This window comes from Amblyomma maculatum, chromosome 4 (assembly GCF_055883805.1).
Source record: "Amblyomma maculatum isolate TAMU_Amacu chromosome 4, ASM5588380v1, whole genome shotgun sequence".
NCBI lineage: Eukaryota > Metazoa > Arthropoda > Arachnida > Ixodida > Ixodidae > Amblyomma > Amblyomma maculatum.
The window spans coordinates 125,676,717-125,700,389 of record NC_139347.1 but is presented as its reverse complement, the minus strand read 5'-3'; the positions used below and the strand labels follow the sequence as shown (position 1 = coordinate 125,700,389).

Below are 23,673 nucleotides of genomic sequence, written 5' to 3'. Positions count from 1 at the left end.
GCCTTTGTTAACCTTGCCCATGATCCTCTCCTAACCATCCTGGCCTCTACTGATTGTGGTCCAAAGATGTACGGCTAACCCACTGCATTTTTCTGCGACCGCATGTCCAAGTTCAGTCTCCCCGATTCTGTCTGTGATCGTTTCCCCATCACACGTAGTGCTCCTCAGGATGCTACTCTGTCACGCACCCTTTTTAACCATGGAATAGCTCCCCTTTCGCCTATTCTAGTATATATCCCAAACCTAAAACATACATTCTATGCAGACGACCTTACACTTTGGTGCACTTCTAGGTCTCGTAGAGCAGTGGTGGAGACCTACAGCAAGGTATCGATGCAGTCGCTAGTTATCTTGACAAAGTAGGGCTACTTTTCGCACCTGAAAAATCCGAACTGCTGCTGATTGCAAAAACTCGCTATCAACGCCAACATAACCATCTAATCAATCTTACAATGGCAGGTCACCCCCTCCCTCCCGTATCGTCCTGCCGGATACTTGAACCTCATATCCATGAGTCAACTATTCAGGCCAATGTTTCTTCAAACATTAAAGTTTGCATGCGGCTTACGCATCTAGTTCGCCGCATTGTCAATAAGCACGCCGGGCTACGAGAAGGTGAAGTAAAACAGCTTGTCCACGAATTAGCACTCAGAAAAATTCTATATATAGTTACATACCTTACTCTAACTTATCGCCAATGACATCAGATTGAGGTTGCACTTCATATATTGTACAAGGCTGCCATTAACCTCCCTATACATACGTCCACGTAGCGCCTATACTATACGCGGCTTTTATTGTCCATAGGAGACCTCATACAGCAACATCGAGAATGGCAAATGGCACGTCTTTCTAGCACCAAACAAGGACATTTGGTATTTCAATAAGTTGCACTCAAACCTATCGACCTCCCTATCATTACGCCTCCTTCCCCGCTTCCAGATAACCTCAGAGTAACCCCCATTGCAAGAAACGTTGCACCCAATATTAACCCAGGCAGACGTACGTTCCGCTCGCGTTTTCAATCATGTTCATCGTACTGATTCTACGATCTTCTACACAGATGCATAACGATCTAACGTCGGAGCGGCTGCTTACTCATTTGAGAGCTGCAGCGAGGTAGTGACACATACCATCGGTCCTTACATAGATCCTCCTCCTACAGCGACTCTTGAGACCCTACCAATAGTCGCCAGTATTTAGGAACTTGCACAAGTACCCCCTAACAATTCAGGTTACACAATATACACTAAATCAATACAGGCTACACGCGCCATTCACATGGGTCACATTCCTGAAGAACTGCAAGATGATCAACACAGAGCTCTCACAAAACTACGCCCTAACACTGTCACACTGAGGTGGGTTCCTGGTGACTCGGGAATCCCAGGCAATGAGGTAGTGCATCGCCTCGCCCGCGAACTTCAGCACCGCGCGCCCGGCTTTCCTTGGCCTTATCCACCCCCCTGGGACGCCACTCTTTACTACAAAAAAGAAATCAACATTCACTATGACAACATTAGGGAAACTCTTCGTAAACTTCCTCTCCCGGATAAATACCTCACTACCACGCAAATACGCATACCTAACAAAATACACCCCTTTCTCCTGCGCGATCATTTCTATACCGAATCAGACATTTGCCCGCATGCCTAAAATCGTTCTGAACACTATGCAAGCTTAGAACACTGCATGTTTTCCTGCCCTGTTGCAATAGAGGCACCTCACTTTCCACACCCTCCTGCCTTAACGTGGCGGGCTTTTGTTAGCCTCTGACCAGCTCAAAGACCAGTTGGCCTTTTTGACCCTGGCCGAGGACATTCTCGAAGCTTAATGTTCGTTGAATAAAGTAATGAACATGGGACAGATATAGGACCCCCCTCGCCATATTCTTGAAAAGGTATCGTGGACCCACAGGTGTTACCGCCTGATTAAAATGCTGAACAGCTTAATTGACGGCGATATTTTTTTTTCAGCGAGCATAAGGCGTTGCCAGTAAATTACTGTTGCCAGATCAATGGTGTTTAGGTATAGTGTATTGCCTGAATGACATGCATGTTGCATAATATAAGACATTATGGAAACGATTCATTCACAGTTACTTGTAACTTGCAATCATACGCTCTCTCTCTACTGCTCTCACAGGTGTGATATCTCTCACTTTCCAGAAAGGCACATTTTCCCCCTTTGTGTACTGTCATAAAATATAATATTTGCTTTTAAAAACACACAGTTCCATAGGTGACCTAAGCAGATTAGGTACCGGGTCCCGATCGCGCAGAAGAGTATACCCAGTCCAAATGAAACCGAAGCTTTTTCTAGCCAGGCAGACTAATGCATGTGTCCCCATCACAAGCCGGTTCCGCAAGTAAAATGTATGTGTCGGCACGAATTTTTCGTCACTGATATCGGAGGCAGTGATTCTCAGCCGTGAATCACAAAACGGCTACAATTGTCTCATACAGGTAAGGAATCAATGCATTTAAATCCAGGAAAGGAGATATTTCTAAATACAATTCATCGACGATTAATACATGTTTTACTGGCGGACGAACACGAAAGTAGCGGGAAAGTACTACTAATCAATTACAATAAGAATACTCGGTGTCTCTATAAGCAACGCGTATGCTGCTTGTGAAATGGGATAGATTTTTATGAGGAACTTTGGAGTTCGCAGTTCGTATGTACATCTTTCGCTCGGTAGTAATGCCAATACAAAGTTTCGTATAATGTCGCTGATAGGAGTATCAGTTCTCCTTTTGTTACTGCGGAAACAGCAAGTTCCAAATTACACACGAAAAATACATTAAAAAGGAATTTCAGTCAAATTACTGTTGGGTAAAAGAAAATAAATAGTTTATTCTGAAGAATCAGATGACGAGAGATGTGGCCACATCAGAAGGTTTGTTAGGGCATTAGCTGGTCTTCGGATATTCGGAGGCTCAACCGTAGAATCCACGGCCATATCCTCCGCCGAATCCACGACCATATCCTCCGCCGAATCCACGACCGTATCCGCCATAGCCTCCGTATCCACCACGGCCATATCCACCACGGCCGTATCCTCCATATCCGCGGCCGAAGCCGTACTGGGCGGCTGCGAGGCTGCACAGGGCGGCCAGCACCACGAGGGCGACCAGGAAGGACTTGCTGCTGATGGCAATCATGGCTGAATTTCTGGAGAAACAGGATCACGTAGGTGTTACAAAAGGAACGCAACTTGCGCTAACGAGTGGGGGAAAACCACTATTTATCGCTAAACCACATTTGCAAATAGATCTTTTTAGAGCGGTACCCACCGTATTCTGCACCTCACTAAAGCCGACAAACTATCAAGCCACTGCAGGACGCATCATACAATTCATTTGCCTGATGGCTGTCCTAACTGGCTAATGCGAGCGTGGGTAGCGTGGGCGCAACGTAGCTAGGGCAGACCATTAGTATTAATGTTTCCGCCTACAATATCATTGCGCTCTTCAGCTTCCTTTCAATTATAACTAAATGTATTCCGATTGAGTTTAGAAGGTTATGCTAGAGGCAACCAACAGGTATATCTTATTGATGGCTGATGGCAACTGACACTAACACGTTTCAAAGGGGACACTTATATTCCATGTATCCATCCACGCGTGTAGTTACATAAGGAAGCTATGCGTGTCATTGCTTTAGTAACCTACGCGGCACCAAATATTCCTGCCGATTATATCGGTAGGCCCTTACCTCGTGAAAATATCCTTTTCCGTAAGCTGCTTGTTCTGCCGTATAGATATTTCTAGTTCATAGGAGGATGTGTCCTTTCAAGAAAATGTTTTCCCGGTGCATTTTTATAAGAGGCCAATGAAGCGATGTGAAAGGTGACTTTACAATTTTGTACACAAACAGCTTTGCGAAGCACTATACAGACAAACGGCTGTATAGGCTGTATTGGCCCTTTTTGTTTCTGGTTAGGCAATAACTTTAAGAAAGATCTAGCGATCGCATTTATGATATTATTATTAAAAGTATTTTATTAGCATGAACCTTTCTCTGGCATTCTATGCGCCGGCCACGTATATATTTTTTACAAAATGCCGAAAATGATTCCTGTAGAATAAAAACAAATTAATGCAGTCATAAAATACATCGACAGTGCAAATGTGTCGTCGTTGATACTTCAATAATTTATGGGCCAGGCAAAATCACTCAGAGTTGTCTCTAACATGCCAACCCAGTTTGAGAGTACCTTGTGACAAAACGTATTACTCTGTCGCTTGCTGCGCTATCTGATCTTAGTTCAGCAGCCATGATATATTTCGCGTCTCATTGTTTAAGGAACCGTTCGCGTATTCCACGGGATTCCAAAGCTTCTCGACATTTATTATTGCGGTGACCTGTCATCGCAATAAAAACTTTCAAATTTCGTGCACAATGTAGCAGATACTTATAATACCGGAGGGCCCTAATCTATATTTTCGCATCGAACAATTCGCGTACAGTAATCTTGTTTTTTCTAGTTGCATTAGGTGATAATAGACGCTGCTATAAGTCTTCATCGGCTCTTAAAACTTCTGTCCCCTGTAGTACTTTATATTTCAAGGAATGTCTGTAATGACATTTTGGCCTCAGGCTGTCAGCGAACAACTTCTCATACTACCTGACAAATTCAAAACGCATACCTGTTTGCCTGTTTGAAACGGAGAAATCTTAGACCAAAACACTTTTCAAGCACCCTGCTAGTCAGTGCCAAAGCCTGTACATTAAAACGGGGCAACAAGGATCCCGTACTCACATGTTGCTGCTGGATGTACTGGCTTCAACGAGTGTCCTGTCACCTCCGGAGCAGCGCGGACTCCGTTTATATAGCCCCCATCCGCGCACGTGCCGACGCGTCCTTCGTCTTCGCTGTTCGAAGGGAGAGGGGGCGATTTACTGGGGAAGCCCCCTTCGCATGGCGCACCAAAACAAGTGAGATGCTGTTCGGAAGCGTTGTTAAGAGTGCGTAGACATATACGGGGAGAGTGTAATCCCAGTTTTCCAGTGAACTATAGATAACACCCGCCTAGTGACCTTGTAAGCAAGTATTGCAATCTCGGCTTCCTGTATAACCTTCCCGTTGTGCTTACAGCTTTGACGCGAAGAGTGCGAAGGGGTGGTCGAGGGCGCGCTGACGTTTCTTACTGAGCTGAGTAGGCGTTGGCCGCCACTCTTTTGCAATCCTTTGGCACTCCTGCCGATGATAAGCGCCAGCGCGGCGTCCATTGGTTTCGTGCTCGTACGCGGAGCGACAACTCGCTTTATTTCGGAAGCTTCCAAGCGACCAAAAAACGTATATTGAGGTAAAAATTTATATTTTCGAGAAAAAGCCCGAAAAGCGGCAGCTATTGCATTATGAGATATGTTGAACAGTATATATCCTAGAAAAATGGGATTTTAAATGTAAATTTACCTTTATCGCAAACTTGTACCATTCATTTATAATCAGCTGTGCAGTAAACTGCCCTCTGAGGTACCATTTGCATGTAAATGTGTTTGTGCACAGTAACTAATTTAATGTCCTTAACCGATTAACATTTCTCAAATTATTACCGTAAAAATGATTTTGAGCCAATATTGAAGCAAATATCTTTTTTTGGTCTGGGAGGGGTGGGGGGGTTATACAAGGAGCGCTTGCTCAAAGAACGGGCGCAGACACTCTCCATCGAGATTCGGGTTAAGGGTGGTTGTTCCTGGCCCTCATGGGGCTGGGACAGGTAGGTCACCGCCGCTTGCGGCGGTGGCTAGCCTGCCACGGAATTTTTATCTGTTGTAGGCCTTCACCCGCCACCGCTACGTTGGTGAACGACGTCTTCTTTTTCTTTAATCTCTATTTACTATTCTGTGCGCATGAGGCATAGGAGGTGGTTGAGCTACAAAGCCAGTATCAGGCCCGTGCATTTTCGTTTCCTTCATCCTAAAGCCACAACAACAACTGCAATTCGCCAGGGAAGCAGAACAAGAAGAAGGTGGTGAATGCTGGCTGTCCCTGGCTCTACGGGGCTGGAACTGGCAGGTCAACGCCGCTTGCGACGGGGGCTAACCAACCACCAAATTTTTGTCTGTTGTAGGCCGTCATTGCGCCCACCACTACTTCGGCGGTGAATGACGGCTGTTGCTGCACGCGTCTTTCTCTCCTGCTTCTTTTTCTTTTTTCTCTACTTTCTATCTTCTGTCCGCACGAGGCAACGGTGGTGGTGGTGGTGGTGGTGAAAAACTTTATATTTGGGAGCCTTAAGGGATTACATGCTAATGACGGGTCGGATCTTGGCTGCGTGTTGTGGCCGGAAGCTGGTGCTTCCCAGCGACACCCAAAGCCCAGTCCGTCAGCCGCTTTTGAACGGCCGGGTCAGAGCGGGACACCGCAGCCTCCCATCGCTCGAGGTCGGAGAGTTGCCAAGTGGCTGGAGGGTGGAATTCCGAGCATTTGATCATAATATGCTCAAAATCAGCTTTAGGTGCCCCACACAGGGTGCACTGCGGCGAGAACAGTCCTGGATGTATCAAAGATAAGAAAGCAGGGGATGGGAATGTACGGGACTGAAGCTGGTGCCACGTCACCTGTTGTAGCTTAGTCATAGATTTATGAGGAGGAGGGTAGATGGTTCGTTGATCACGGTAATGGAGAGAGATTTCGTGATAGGATACCATGCGCTCGCGAGCATCTCCCCAGGCAGTGGCAGTCCCTGCTCGGCTGACGTATCCTCGAGCAAAAGAGTGAGCTGCTTCGTTGCCTGGGTGACCCGTGTGAGCGGGCACCCATATTAGTTGAATAGGGTGTTCGGGTGGGGAGAGGGAGGCGAGGAACTGGAAGGCTGGGGTAGAGATCCGACCGCGGGCGAAGTTCCATACGGCGGATTTAGAATCGCTGAAGATGGCTGTAGCTCGGGTGATAGCTATGGCGAGGGCAACCGCCGCCTCCTCCGCCTCCAGGGAAGTGGAGGCAAAAGTTGTACCGGCCGCGACCAGTTGCAAAGAGTTGGAAACAGCGCTGAGGACGAAGGCTGGGCGGGAGGGGTATGAGGGAGCGTCTACGTAAACGGTCTCTGGCTGGAAGCCATAGTGCTTGCGAAAAGCTTCTGCGCGTGTCTTGCGGCGAGTGACATGGTGCTCTGGGTGCATATTTTTTGGCAGGGGATGCACCTTAAGAACGCGGTGTATGCAGGGGGAAGTGTATGTTGTGTAGAGCAGTGACCGGGAGGTGAGAGATGAATGCGAGCAAGGATGTTCCGGCCGGTGAGGGTAGATGATAATCGCTCCAAATGGGCTGAGTGGTGGGCTTCCGTGAGCTCAGTTAGGGAGTTATGGATGGATGCCCATGTGAAGAAGGCGTTCATTGGAAGTGTAACGGGGTAAGTTGAGGGAGGCCTTGTACGCCTGTCGGATAAGGGCGTTAACCTTGTCTTCCTCCACTCGCGTGAGGAAAAGGTAGGGGAGCGAGTACACAACACGGCTCAGGACAAATGCCTGTACCAGGCGTCTGAGGTCATGCTCGCGCATGCCACGATGGCGATTGGCTATGCGGTGAATGAGGCGAATTGTTTGATGAACCATCACCGTCAGCTTAGTGATGATTGCGGTATTCTTGCCATTTTTTTGTATCAGAATATCAAGAATCCTGATGTTGTCCACTTCTGGTATCCGGGTGTTGTCAATTGTCAAGAAGATGGGGGAGGAGGGCCTTTGTCTTTACGACACCTAGGTGGTCGGAGTATGAGAAGCTCCGATTTGGTAGGGGAACAAGCCAAGCCGACATTTGCGGCAAAAGATACTACAATGTCTGCTCCGGCCTGTAATGTATCTTCCATGGCGCCAATGCTACCTGTGGTGGTCCACAGTGTAATATCATCGGCGTATAAGGAGTGGGACAGGGCAGGCCTGACGAGACGCGCTCGGCACGAAGACGAAATCTTCAAAACATGAGCAAATATGGACGTAGATTGTCCGAAAATGTTTTAAACTGGCGCGGAGCACCTTCACTGACCGATTTGATGGCGATCAGGTCATTTCAGGTCGTAATTTAGCCACGTAAGTTGAAAACCACAGGAGCCGATGTCTATTGCCACTGCACCCCGAGGCAACGGAGATGGCTCAGCTACAGAGCTAGTAACAGGCCCGTCCATTTTCTTTTCCTTGTTCCTAAAGCCACATCAAGAACAACAACAGGAGAAGAAGCATCAGTCGGACGGCGCTGAAACACCGATCCATAAGTGGTAGCTTGGGAGTTGTTGTTGTTGTTGTGGCTATGGGAAGAAGAAAAAGAAAATGCACGGGCCTGCTACTGGCTCTGTAGATGAGCCACCTACGCTGCCTCGTGTGGACAGAAGAGAGAAAGTACAGAAGAAAGAAAAAAACCAGGGAGAGAAAGACGCGCGCCGCAACAGCAGTCGTCCACCATCTATTAGCAAATTAGAGGAGAACAACAGCAACACCATCTAAGCGGGGGCGGGTGCAGGTGTCCACAGAACAAATGTGACAGATACTGCGCCTGTCCTTTCCTGTGAACCAATTATTATTATTATTATTATTATTATTATTAATAGTAGTAGTAGTAGTAGTAGTAGTAGTAGTAGTAGTAGTAATGAAGTTACTTTACAGGAGAGCGTTGTATATTTGTTTTCGTCAGAGAGCTGTACAAATATTACAATGATGTAATCATGAAAGAAAATTACGCGGTGTATGATATCTGAATTTAACTTTCTAAAGCGACATCGCCTACGATAAACGTCGTAGTGTATGGCTCAAGTATTTTCGCCCACTAGGTGTTCTTTATCGTGAACTGAATCGCACACTAGACGGAGACCTTACTTTTCGCCTACATCCAGGGCTTGCAGCTGCAGCAAGGGTTGCATTCGCTCTCAGGATTAGCGGTCGAGCGTCACCACCACGGCGAAGCACTCAGAAGAGCTTTTTATTTGTTTCAAAAACTGGTTTGGCGGTGTCTAATCAAACGCTAAGATTCAATTATAATAACTGCCCAAGTTGGTCAATACTCAACTCGTTTATTTAATAAGGCAATTTTTGAACATATATCACAAGCATACAAGGTCATATAGTTATATGAGTTTTTATTATAAATTTTGTCCGCTGTTGCTTAAGGTTTTCCCTGTACATCCTGCTTTCCTTTATAAGACTGCCTATATTATGAAATATTTCGCAGTGTTTCATAAAAGACCCGGTATTTATTCAGGCACCGACCATCTTTTTTTTCACTGCCATATATTAATTTAATCATGTGAAAAGCGCGGTATTGAAGGCTGTCTGAAGTACGCGTGATACCTCGCCCTTTACGTTCTGTTACTGATGGGCGCTCGAATCATTTTACTTAACACAAGCCGCAAACTGCCTATCCCTTAATGATACCAACCGTGTTTCCGTCATTATCATTTTGCTCTCCTCGCCACTATTTTTCTTTGTAAGAATATTATTCCTTCGCAGCTTTCTCTTGAGTAGGTGACATGGCCACCCTGAAATCAGCGCTTCTGTCCTCTTCTCCATCGCACAGCACATCTTAAACATCTACGCATCTTGTACTGTTGCTCAATAAAAGAATAAGATTCGTTCTTTTTGTACAATAAGTTAGTGACCAATGGTAAAATTCCTAATGGCTAAGCATTGTGATCATCACTCGGTGACTGTTACTCCCTTCTCCTACATAACATAAGATATTGCCGTCTTTTATTGACTGTAATTATTTGAGGGGGAGGGGGGACTTGTATATCATTTGAACAAAATCATTTCTTTGTAGTAGTTATTGCAACCTTCGCTTATGTAAATGGGCAGAGTGATTTGCGGGTTTTGTTCATGCAGCTACAGTGCAGCCGAGTTGACGCGGTGAAATCCAGCACTCTGCCGGGTGCCGCTAGCGTAGGAAGTCACAATGGATGAGCTGCCAGCAAGGTCACCGAACGGCCATTACCTGTCGCCACAGCTCTTACGTTGGAACTCCCCATCGCCGTCACTGCGACCACAATATCGTCTTGGGCAAAGGTCATTCATACACAAGGAGCTATACGCGGAAGGGGTTTCCCGGGTGAATTGCCGCCGCCGTTCGGCGCGTCACAAGCTCGAGGACACGTCGACACTTTGATCGGCCATGTACCAATATAAGAGCGCCAAATCCGTCCTTCAAGGAACACAGCTTCTTTGTCATAAGGGAGTAATTACTCATTGCATCCACCCAAGCGCAGCGATACGGCTACAAAGGAAAGCTATACAGCTTTCTCAGAAACTTCGTAGTTAAAGAAAAATTCGTCCTGATCCAGGAATCGAACCCATAAAACATCTTAGGTGGATGTTTTATGGGTTACAAACATTATTACAAATCTACTCCACCTTCTGGGATTCCCCCAAATATTTGACCAACCCCATTCCCACTTCGAGTTATAGATCAATGCGCTCTCGCCCTACCATCTGATTTGCTGACCGTCCTGGTTAGCTCAGTCGGTAGAGCGACTGCCCCGGAAAGGCGGTGGTGCCGGGTTCGATTCCCGGATCAGGACGAATTATTCTTTAACTACGAAGTTTCTGAGAAAGCTGTATAGCTTTCCTTTGTAGCCGTATGGCTGCGCTTGGGTGGATGCAATGAGTAATTACTCCCTTATTACAAATCTACTCCACCTTGGGGGATTCCTCTAAAATATTTGACCAGCTTCTTTGTCGCAAGCTCCCTATAGATACACTGGTGAGGGTGGGCTGCTAATGACACTTTTTTATCGCTCCGCTTCGATGAGCCGATATTTTCGAGTGCTGCTTTGCTGATAGTTTTTTTATTGCTAAATAATTCTCCCGAAATATGTCTTGTAATCAAAAATATTTCAAAAACTATGCGCGCCTGCGCTTGCCGTCAGGACCATTTCTTCTCACTGCCTATTATGCTAAATCCCTTTCTGACTTTGTTCTCTGTGTGTGCAACCTGAATGGCGGAACTGCGAACATGATACTGATACCCGCCCAATTTAACGCTTAAAAACTTGGACGTTATAGAATAACGACTCACAGATTCGCTAGGTTCAAATTCAATATAAGTTACGTATATGCAAGATTATTCTAGGGTAGTAACCTGAGCCTCAAAAAACCTATTTGACTTAAATATACAGCAGCAATCTCAGCACAACGGGCTATTCTGATTGCAAGTACAGTTTTGTGGTTGGTCATTCAAGGATGTCCTCTCATATACGCCTGTTCTTCTTCCTTCCAATCTGCAGAACACATCCAAACAACCATGATGAGCACCAAGTCCCTTCTGGTCACCCTGCTGGTGCTGGCCGTCCTTTGCAGTCTGGCTGCCGCCCAGTACGGCTATAGTGGATTCGGCTGCGGATGTGGCGGCTACGGTGGCTACGGCCGGGGCTCCGAAGGATACGGAGGCTACGGCCGCGGCTTCTACGGTTGAATCGGTGGCATGACGGTTGAATCTAGGAAGTGAGATGCATGAATGATCCAGGGAATTTCAACAAGACGCCCATCCAATTAACGACTGAAAGACATTATTCATTTTTTGTAGAACACGGAGTACGTTGTTTCAGTTTATGAGTATTATGAACGATATGGCCTTGGCGCTGATCTGGTTCATGACACGCCACAATAAGCGTGGAAACCACTGCGAGCGTTGGCTTTGGAGCATGTATCGAGGCTCGAGACTTGTTTTTGGAGCCACGTTTTAGTCATTGGGAATGAAAAAGGTGTGAAGAGACTAGCAAAGCAAAAAAAACGTGATCATGCGTTGTCCTTTCAGAAGATCTGTCAAACTTGGGAATCCTGCTGTGTAAGCTTTTCTAACTTGCTGAGCTACAAAGTGGCTTGCGTCGACATGAGGCGATCTTTTCAGTGACCAGTACGGCAGAAGCGTTTGGCCTCTGCTTGTACGAATTAATGCACTGATAATGGTTTTCTTCCTAACTATACCTCAACAATTTTCTCTAACGAAGGCAATTAACCCAGCATTCGCTCTGTATACCGCAGATGAGACTAAATGCAAGTTCCGTAGGAATTCTTCTTTATATCAGAGATTATGATCTCGAAACGATAAGCTGGATGAAAGCACACTTTCGATAAGTTTCTAACAGGGAATGATATGTAGAACACCCAAATTTAGGCCAGTTATGTTTAGACGTAGATTTACGAACCAGATCAAGAGTTAGTTATGATTCACTTGAGCACGGCTTGTGCCTGCGATGAGGAACGCTCAAATTTTAATGTCGGGCATTAACTGAAAGTATTGGGTAGGGTATTAAGCTGAGTTCCTCCAATGACTAGGAAATCCAGCTAGCGCAAGGTAAATTTCGCTCTCACCTCATCGTCCGCATCGCGAGCTTCATACGTCGATGTTTACATGCACTGAATTGGTTGCCGAAAATAAGCTGTAAGGAAGCCCCGCCGCGGCGGTGGAGTGGTTAATATGCCCGACCCTTGTGCTGGAGTACGCGGGTTCGAACCCGACCGCCGGGAGCTGCGTTTCGATAGAGCCGACACGGATATGTATCCGTATGCTGCGCAATGTCCGTGCACGTTAAAGATCCGCAGGAGATCGGAATTACTCCGTAGCCCTCCACTACGGCCCCTCTTCCTCTTTTGCCATTTTCACACCCGCCTTCCTCCTTTCCCTTACGGCGTGTTCAGGTATCTCTGGAGGTACGGGACACATACTATGCACTTTCGTTTCTGTAGACCAATTTACATTTACATTTTGGGACCTGAAGGCTAATTGCACGTAATATGAAGGCTGCACAAGAAAGTATTTTTTGACAGACTAAAGAAAAAACATAGGTTCTTTTTTTCAGGCCACGCTTGATGAATTCGACGCGTGGATCTCAGATACACCAGCTGAAATTTAAGCCAGGGTAGATGAGCGGGCGGGCTACTTCATAGCTTATATTTTGTAAGAATCATAAAAAAGCACATGCCAAGACGAAAGCTCATAATGCAAGGAGTGCCATCTTGCGTTCTGGTCTGTGTAGTTTACCCAGCTTTAAGCATTTTTAAGGGGGGGGGGGGGGGACGCAGATATATTCTCACTAGCATCATCAGCCACATGCATAACTGTATCTACATTATTTTCGTAACGTTGTAAGCTGAAGAAATGGCATTGCTTCTTTGACTGGACATACCATAGTAGAGCATGTACGAAAGGGTGAACTGTTCCGAGTGAAGAGGAGCCTTCAAGAAGACGTCAGGTGAGGTTTTTTATTCTTACGCCATGTTTTCTTTATGCTGCTCAAGTAATTAGAACAATCATGTGTCGTGCTCGTCCAACATATTTCATACTTCCTACTGCGAACAATGGGATTCGAGACATGTCAAAGGACTCAATAGGAGCTACCTTAATTTTCATTAATACGTGCGGTCAAAAGTAATCCAGTCTCTGATATTTGTCCATTTGCGCGTTATTTCGTTTTCAACAACCTAAGTCTTGTCAATCTCGATATTGCAAGTTTCACGTACCCATTTTGAATCGGGCATTTTGTAAGTTTTTTATGCGCCCGTACGCCTTTGTCACCGCAGTCAACATTTTATTGCGAAAGCAATACTACTCTAGGTTTGAGCCTTCAGCGTAGTGCGGTGGTAGCCACGTACGTCTTACCCACGTGACGCTGTGACGTCACACCCCACGTGACATAAAAGCGAGAGATGAGCTCCCAACTCAAGCGGTCGGCGTGGTGCGGTCGGAGCCGCGGCTCAGTTGGCAGGAGCTGCCAACTTGGGTCTCTCGTTTCACATGGGACGGTTATGTCAGAATCAGCCTGCTAGGACCCTGGCCGTCACGTTACCCCTATAGGCCACTAAGGCACATTCATACGGCTTGGTTAAAGCGGGGCTTTATATGTGGGCTGAGGAAGAAGAAAAAGAGAAGAAGAACGCTCGGTTACCCGCAGCTAATGCTTTCGCTCAACCTTTCGTTCAGCAGCGTTGAACTCTTGTAATTTTGCTTGAGTCTCGCATTTACAGAGATTTCCCATTTCTTCAAAATAGAAGCGTGATTGTCAGTGACCCATCTAAAAGGACCGTGAAGCAAGATAAAAGGACAGTTGAGAGGAAATATTCGATTCGATTCTAACGGAATGTTGCATTTTGTCGCACGGGAATATAGTACCGTTGGCATTCTTTATTTTGCAGGCATGCGACAACTTCGTTCTTGAGTGGCAAGCACGACAGGGAGGATCTTACTCGCTTACGATAACGAGTCAAGTTCACTTTGATTTTATGGTCTTTAGTCCTGCGATGATGTTCTCCTTCAACAAAAAAAATCGTTGGCACAAGAATTGGCACTGCTCTTATATTTGATTCGTTGAACACGTATAATTAGGTGCACTATCGATATATTACTCATATTAAATTTTTTGATCTGCCAGCTTTACTTCTTGTAATACGCTCGAATTGGATATGTACCGGAGGCTTTTAATATAAACGAACACTTCTTCCGATAGGTTATTTCTTGCTCTTAAGAGTTATGGCAAACCATCTGCCTTGGAAGAGATATCAGTATTCATTTATTTAGATTGGACTGCCATCCCCATTGCTGCCATCCGGAAAAGCATACTGCGTAAATGTTTATTGCATTAATATTTTTGCTCCATAATTCTTGACGTAAGGGAGAAGCACAAGCGCTCTCACGGGTTTGTTTTTTGAATATCCGTCTCTTCAATTCCCTAGCATTTATTATTCGCCAAGTGGTTGGCGATTTGTGCTACCTGGTTTGAACATATCTCGAGTCTCGGCAGAAGTTTGGACAAGCCCATTGTCATTTTGATAGTAGTCTAGTGTGTTCTGAATTTATAGACGTCGTTTTTCTCTGGAAGGTAAAATTGGTTGTTAAATTATTCATTAATTAATTAAAATTAGACCTGAACTGGTACACATGGGTGTTAGCAGCGACAAGAACTTCGAGGTTCCTGAATCCGACTTCTCAGAAGACTGTGAAAACTATGAAAGTTTGTGCTCTGCTAGCACCACCTTAATCATATTAGGCTTACGGGCAGTTCTGCAGTTTTGAGACGACGTTGACCCCTCTTAGTGGGCTGCTCGAAGCGTTTCTTTTTTACCGCCACTTTTATAAATGATATGCCCTCAACTGCACTTCAATCGGGAATCGTTCCGCTGTGTGGTGCGGCGCGCCAGGGTTCAACTCTTGCCATCATAATCACAGGGACGCTAGGTATAACAATCCGCACAAGCAACTATGTTCTCTCTGTTGCGATCTCGTCGGCAAAATATTCGCGGCACGTTAATGTGAAGTCGAATCTCCTGACCACATCCAGAAAACTTAAAAGCAGTCTTCTGAGAAACCAGAGTAGAATAGGAACGTGAGCAACGTTCGCATGATAACCCGGGCCAAGCCGAGAGATGGCGTCGCCTAAGAAAGACGGCGGAACACCGAGTTCCAGAATCTACCATCTTTGTGCCAGATCGTCTACACTGGTGCCTTCGTTTTCAAGCTCACGTTATTCTGCAAGTAGCCAGGTTTATTGTGATTCTATAGTGTGCCGCATTTGATTGCTTTTTTGCTAAGAACCGACCATCTGTAGGTTCTCATGATGCCCGACGCTCGCCGAGCCTTGCCACGGACTTCAATTGTTTTGGCTTGGCAATGGCACGGTTGTCACAGCTGCCACGTGCCACCGATGAAATTTCTGCAGACGCACGTGCCCACGCTGCCAGAGCACGCGCTCATGCCTCCGACGACGCCGAAGCACGCGCTCATACAACCGAAGTTATGTCTGACTGGATTACCCCCAAGACGAAACGCAGAATAATGGTTCCGGCTACACCTTGCTCAACGTTGAAAACCATCGTAATCAGGGGACCCAGTACGCTCAGTATCTCCCAGGTTAAACCCTACGAGATTCTCTAAGCATTGACTCAGCAGCAGACTTGACGCCTTATGAGCTTCATGCTCTGATAGTGCAAATCAACTACCACCAGAATGTCATCCTTCTTAGGTCTACCAATAACACACTTCACGAAGGGTGTCAGCAGTTACCTCCTTATTCATTCAAAGTAAAATTCATTCCATGCAATTTTACGCAACGGCCTCCGTGGTTTCGAGCCGGGGCGTAATTCATGGAATCGAGAAAGGTCTTTCAGAAACCGAACTTTTAGAAAGACTTGAATCGTGGCATGCGGCTATCCTGTCCGCTCGTATGATGGGAGAGACTGAGTCAGTGCTAAGCACGTTTGAAGGCACTCATGCACCTCGACAAATTCTGCTCTGCCGCGTCTTGTACAGATGCAAGCCTGAAAGACCCAAGGCTTTGAAGTGCAGCAGGTGCCGTGAATCGATTGCTGAACTGTCCTCACCCTGAGACTTATCAACGCTACCCACCTGCTTAGTCCAGCTCAACCAAAAAGTTGAGCTTCCACTTCTGTGAACCACACTCTACATTTGACCGGACCTGCCCTGCACAGAAACAAGACCAAGACCAAGAGAGCCACAAAGCTGCATATGACCGAAGGAAGAGTCTCAAGGAACAACTGGAATATTCTGACCAAGAACGAAAAATTTATCTAATTCCCAGCATTACACTACAATGCGACTACCGACTACATGACAAACATCGTCTGGTCATCCTGTCAAAACCGATACGCAACTCTATCACCCTCCAAGCCGCGATGACTTTGTGCCACTGTCATCGGCAAATCAGGAGACTCCACGACCCCGCCAGTCCAATTTCTGGCATCGAGAGGTCCAGGAACAGCAAGCTGCCCAGCGTCCGCTTCTCAAGCCAGCTACGCTGCCACCACCGGGTAAGCCAAGCCCGCCACTTCTCATATCCCCTACCAAACTTTTCTCTTACACATCCCCCGATTCCACACTAGTTATGACATCTGAGAATTATATGCGCCACATAGGCGATCGGAATGATCCCATTATCTGATATCTTGCAGAAGAAATTTTCGCCGTTCACAGCATCGACGTTATGCATACCCTCCTTAGTTATCTCCTGCAGGATGAAGAACACATGAAAATCGTAACTCATTTTCTCAAACGGCCCTGAAGTAACTGCTGCATCCTCTTCTGCCCCCCTACCCCCTTGAGAAGCGTGGTAACGTAGCTTAAGAATGGCTGTGAACAATAATATGCACATAGCACAGTGGTATATCAGACACCTCATTACCAATTGAACTCTCTTTATCCAATGGCTCCTGACTGTACTCTATTAGCCCCACGTCATTCTCGTTCAAGACTCGCGTGCTCCTAAAGGTATTCCGGGCTACCGTACCCTGCATGTAGCTGTTGACAGCGACTGTGCCCCAATAGTGAGCACTTATATTCGTCGGCACCTTCGTTTGGAGGCCATCATCGTCCTCTCCAGTCTTGAACGTCACCTCATTTCGTTCACACTGTATTCTGATCATTCATCTCACCCTTTGTCTATTCTAAATTTTTATAACCCCCTACAGAGTCATCATCATCATCAGCCTCACTATACCGACTGCAGGGCGAAGGCCTCTCCCATATTTCTCCACTCAACCCGGTTCTGTGCTAGATGCATCCACTTGACCCCTGCGAACCTCTTAACCTCATCCACGTACCTAACTTTCTGCCGCCCCCTTCTACGCTTTCCTTCCCTTGGAATCCAGTTTTTCACCCTAAGCGACCACCTACAGAGTACACGCTTTTAAAACCGCTCATGCACTTTTCTTCAAGGTTGTTTCCAGGCTTGTCTTCTTGAGGGATGAGAACTTTAATGCCCCGCACGTTATTTGGAGTTACCCACCCACCTCCCGACCTGGCCGCATACTCAACGACACATTAAGCATAGCTCAAACAACTGTTTATAACACCCCGAATTCCATTACTCGGGAAGGGTACAAGCAGCAATAATCCACCATGCCAGACCTCATAGAAGGCCGTGGACTGCGAGATGTCCTAGCTGTACCCGTCCGCGTAAACGTAAAATTTCCCACACAAACTGAAATACCTTTGGCACTATTCGCTACAACTTTCATACTACTGGCAGTCTTCAGAGCTGAACAAAAACACTTAAACAGGCCCATAAGCAACTACGGAGATAGTTTCACTTCAGCCCACTCAGACAATCAGGACCCTTACCTCGTATGCATCAAGAAGAGGCAGAAACGACTCATGCGCTCCCTTTGCACTCAGCCCACCAATTCTCGCCCGTCTGTGCGTGCCACCAATATGACGCGACAGGTTGGAGAACACAGCGTAAGACTTGACACAAATCAATGGATCAAATTTGTAACACCATCAACGATATGCTAAACCAAAAAAGAACCTGGCACTTACTCAGAGAACTCCGAGGGCCTCAACCGGCTCCTGTTCCCACTTTCGAGAAGCAGCATTCGTTTCTAGGCGCGGATGCCTCAACAACCCAACTCCTCGATCTCTGCAATCCTCCTCCCCTACCTAGTCTTTATCCTCGGTACACTGGTGCTTACAATGCAGACCTCTATGAGCCGTTTAATATCTGGGATCTAGACTGGGCGCTAGAACAGTTAAAGCGGAAGTCTGTCCATGGTGAGCACGAGATTGCGTACTCAATCATTCGAAACCTCTCTGCCAAGGACAAAGAATATTTTCTGAGCATTGTAGACTTACACTGGGAAGAAAGCACCCTTCCAGCATCTTGGCAACAATCACTTATAACTCTACTGCCAAAGCCAGGCAAAACACATGCGCTTCAATACCTCCGCCCAGTTTCCATATCTGGGAATGACCACAGAACGGAGTGTGCTCAATCGGCTCGAGGCTCATCTTGAATCCACAGATTTCTTTCCCATTCAATAAATTGGCTTCCGAAAAGGTGTGTTTACTAGGACCTCTTTTTTCTCCCACGCACGAATTTGATCCTCCGCTCTCTTTACAGATCCAAGCCATAGTGGCCCTTGATGTATGCAAGCCCTTTGATAACCTTGCCCATGATCCTCTCAACCATTCCTGCCTCTACTGACTGTGGTCCAAAGATGTACGGCTACCTCACTGAATTTCTCTGCAACCGCACGGCCAAGTTTCGTCTCTCGGATTTTGTCTCGATCACCCCTCACATGTGATACTCCTCAAGATGCTATTCTGTCATCCACCCTTTTCATCGTTGAAATGGTTCCCCTATCTCGTATTCTAGCGACTATCCCAAGCCTAAAACATACATTCTATGCAGAGAACCTTAATGTTTTGTGCTCTTCTTGTCTCCTGGACCAGTATAATAGACCCTACAGCGCAAGGTATCGATGCAGTCGCTAGTTATTTTGACAAAGTAGGGCTAGTTCCCGCGCCTGAAAAAAATCCCAATTGCTACTTATTGCAAAAGCTCGCTATCAACGCCAGCATAACCATTTAATCAATCTCTCAATGGTAGGTCACCCCATCCCTCGCGTATCTTCCTGCCTGATCCTTGGACTTCACATCTACGAGTCAACTAATCAAGCCAATGTTTCTACGAACGTTAACGTTTGCAATCAGCTTACGCATCCAGTTCGCCGTATCGTCAGTAAGCACGCCGGGCTATGCGGGTGTCAAGTCAGGCAGCTTGTTCACGCATTAAGACTCAGCGAAATTATATATACAGTTCCATGCCTTACTCTAACCTGTCGCCAAAGATATCAGATTGAGGTTACACTTCATATATTGCGCAAGGCTGCCCTTAACCTCTATGTACATACATCCACGGAGCGCCTATACTCAACGGGGCTGTTCTTGCCCCTAGGAGACCTCATACAGCAATATCAAGACCGCAAATGGCGCGTCTTTCTAGCACCAAACAAGGACATTGGGTATTTCAGCAAGTTTAACTCAAACCTATCAACCTCTCTATCATTACCCTTGCTTTCCCGCTCCCAGATAACCTCAGAGTAGCACCCATTCTAAGAAACATTGCACCCGATACTATCCCAGGCAGACAGTCCACTCGCGTTTCCAACAATGTTCATCCTACTGATTCCAAATCGTCTACATAGATGCATCACGAACTAACGTCGGAGCGGCTGCTTACTCAACTGAAAGCTCCAGCGAGGTATTGACGCATACCATCGGTCCTTACATGGATCCTACCGCTACAGCGACTCTTGAGACCCTACCAAGTCGCCAGTATTCAGGATCTTGCACAAGCCCCCCCGAACCCTTCAAGATGTACAATTTATACAAGCTATACGCACATTTCAAACGGGTCACATTCCTAAAGAACTGCAAGATGATCAACACAGAGCTCTCACCAAACTACGCCCCAACACTGTCACACTGAGGTGGATTCCTGGTCACTCTGGAATGCCAGGCAATAAGGTAGTGCATCGCCTCACCCGCGAAATTCAATACCGGGCGCCTGGCGTTCCCTGGCATTATCCATACACCTGGGACGCCACTCTTCCACTACAGAAACGAAATCAACATTCACTATAACAATATTAGGGAAACTCTTCGTACACTTCCTCTTCCTCATAAATACCTCACTACCTGACTACCACGCAAATACGGATACTTAGACGCATACAACTAAATACACTCCTGACTCCTGCGCGATCATTTCTATACTGAATCCGACCTTTCCCCGCATCCCCAAAATGTTCTGAAGACCATTCAAACTTGGAACGCTGCATGTTTTCCTGCCCTGTTGCAATACAGGCACCTCGCTTTCCACACCCTACTCCCTCAACGTGGTGGGCCTTATTAGCCTCTGACCAGCTGAAAGACCAGTTGGGCATGTAACTCTAGCCCAGGACATTCTCGAAGCTTAATAGTGCGCTGAATAAAGTTGTTTCCTCCACCTCCCAACCCGGGCAGTGTCATGTTGGCGGTGAACATGGGACTGATATAGGACCACTCCCCTCCCCAAATTTTAGAAAAAGTATCATGGACCCACAGGTGTTACCGCCTGATTAAGGTACTAAACAGCTTAATTGACTGCGATTTTGTTTTCAGCGAGAATAAAGCATCTGCAGTAAATTACCGTTGCCAAAGTATGGGCGATTAAGTGTAGTATACTGGCTTAACGACATGTATGTTGCATTATTTAAGACATTATGGAAACGATTCATTCACTGTAAATTGTCTCTTGCAATCATACGCCCTCACTCTACTGCTCTCACAGGTTTGAGATCTCTTACTTTCCAGAAAGGCACCTTTTTCCCCCTTTGTGGACTGTGATAAAATATATTTTCTTTTAAGGACACACGGTTCCATGCAGTTAATATGAGACGGGCAACACATACAATGTGACTTAAGAAGATTAGGTACCGCGTCCTGATCACTTAGAAAAATGTAGCCAGTGTCAGCGAAACCGAAGATTTTACAAGCCAGGATAGACTAATGCTTGTGTCTCCATTACCAGCCGGTTCCGCAAATAAAATGTATGCGTCGACACGAATTTTTTATCACTGATCTCGGAGGCGGTGCTTCTAAGTTATTGATTACAAAACGTCTACAATTGGCACATCGGGTAAGGAATTTATGCATTTAAATCCAGGAAACGAGATATTTCTAAATACAATTTTTTTTAATAACGTTGTTTATTGTCTTAGGGCATAATGGAATACGAAAAACAAATTTAAAGGGGTATTGAATGAAATAAAGAAAGGTTGGCTGTTCTAATAAAATTTAAGAGAGAGCGATGATAAGGCAATTGCATCCATCCAATGTATGAAGATGAGTTGTTCGGCGAAGGTCCCACTGCCGTCAGGTGCCGAATTCCCGTCGGCTTCAGTGCTGGGCAGACCCACAACAAGTGGTGAATATCTGCTTCGTAGTCTTCTGACTTCCAGACAGGACATCCTGGACGTTGATATAAATATCTATGTTGAGGCCATGTTCGTGTCACAGCAGATGTGGGGGCAACTCCGACCCGGATCCTCTGTAGTGCAACCTCCTCAGCGCGGGTAAGACCGCTGGGGAGGGTTACCGCACATGATGGGAGAAGAGCACGTGTGCGGCGCCGGAGGTGCTCCTTTCTTGTGAGAAGCAGAGTGGCATCATCCATAGAGAGGAAGCATGTCAGTGATAAAGGTAGAGTTGCCTGGCGGGTTGCAGAATCAGCGGAGGTTTGCGAACTGAGTAGGTCACGTGGGAACCACTCGATTCGAATAGTTTGCGAGATGCGAGCCGCCAGACGATGTACAAGCTGGCAGATTTCTGGACTGCGACTGACGCGTCGGAGCAGACGTATTGCTTGTAGGGCGTCGGTGCGGATGACAATTTTGGCTCTGGTAGTAAGGTCGTGACGGAGAGAGAGCGAACAGCCTCTTGGACAGCAACCACCTCAGCACAGAAAGAAGAAAAAGGTTCTGCAAATTGATTTCTGGATATGCTATTAAGCGCCTTCTTACAAGGACAATGAATTGCAGTTGTCGTTCCACATCCGTCAATGCTGGCATCTACATATGCAATTATTGAGCCTTGGGGCAGCTTGGTGTATTACTCTGCGATCCTTTCACGAAAGGATGATGCCGCATAAGATGCCATTGGTCTATATAGGTCAGTAGGACTGTTTTCTCTCAACTGAACAAAATTCCATGGAGGAAGAACTGGCGATGTCGGCGGCTATATGGCGTGCGATGCAGCATAGGCCCGGAGTGCTCGCGGTGAGTGTAATAGGGTCGCCTTAAGGCTACGAGCATCATCGCGTTGCTGTACTAGTTCATCTAATGTGTTGAGCTGAGCGTTCTCTTGTAGTGCCACGACCGGTGTGATGCGGGGGAGACAAGTTATGGTTCTCATAGTTTCTCTATTTACTGCTTCTAGACGATCCCATTAAGCTCTTGTCAAGTGCTGAAACTGTGCTTGATAAATGAGGCGTGACTGTAGAACCGCTGTCACCAAATGCCGTGCGACGTGGGAGAAATACGTGTTATTAGGCTCACGGAAAAATTGAGTTGGGAATCTCATATCGATAACTAATGCACAAAAGCATACCGACAACTTGGATTCATACGACGGAAAGTATCAGCTGCACCCTCACATGTAAAACTAAACGCATATAAGACATTAGTACGACTCATTCTTGAGTACAGTGCAATAGATTGGAACCCTCATCAATCTTATCTGAACAAAAAACTGGAAAGAACTCAAAACCTAGCACTCCGGCTTATATATAACCGTTACTCAGGTTACGAAAGTGTGACACTTCTGCGTGAAAGCGCGGTCATTTCGACGTTGGAATGCCGGAAACAGACTGCGTGCATGAAATTTCTTTTCCTTCTATTTAACAATTGCATCAACATAGATAAAGATTTGTACCTAAAGCCGCCTTATCATCGCTCTAAAAGAATTAACCATGACATGTGTATAAGACCGTTTTCTGCTAAATGTGACTTGTTCAAATTCTCATTTATTCCCCGTTCCATAGAAACATGGAACAACCTGCCCCACCAGTTTATGAATAATGTGTTGCTTGATGCCTTTTCTGCCAGCGTTGAATCTTTTTTTCAAGAAATGTCGTTGTCGTAGAGTTGTTGTTTCACTGCCCTCTTTATTGTTCACGAGTCTTAACGTAGCTTTTAATTATCGGCAACCCTGATGTGTTATTCACGGTGTACTCTGTATGCTTTCCCTGCTGCCTTGGAACACTATGCCTGCTGTTTATACTTTTTTTTCCATTCCTGTCAGAGCCCGAGAAAGGCTCACAGTATTGCAAAATAATAATAATAAAATAATAATAAGGTCTGCATCGCCTACTTTTTAGCCTAAGAAAGCCAGGTGGTTCCCGTTCCCGA

General features: G+C 46.1%; 1 protein-coding gene across 1 annotated transcript; it reads right to left on the bottom strand.

Annotated features, from left to right (window-relative positions):
• Nucleotides 1-2,839: 2,839 nt before the first annotated feature.
• LOC146192327 (uncharacterized) lies at nt 2,840-4,976 on the bottom strand. The gene is made up of 2 exons (XM_084602440.1): nt 4,769-4,976; nt 2,840-3,177 (listed from the first exon to the last, which is right to left on the bottom strand). Exon 2 carries the CDS (start codon nt 3,165-3,167, stop codon nt 2,943-2,945), a length of 225 nt encoding a protein of 74 aa, XP_084458566.1. The 5' UTR covers nt 3,168-3,177; nt 4,769-4,976; the 3' UTR covers nt 2,840-2,942.
• Between the last annotated feature and the right edge of the window lie 18,697 nt (nt 4,977-23,673).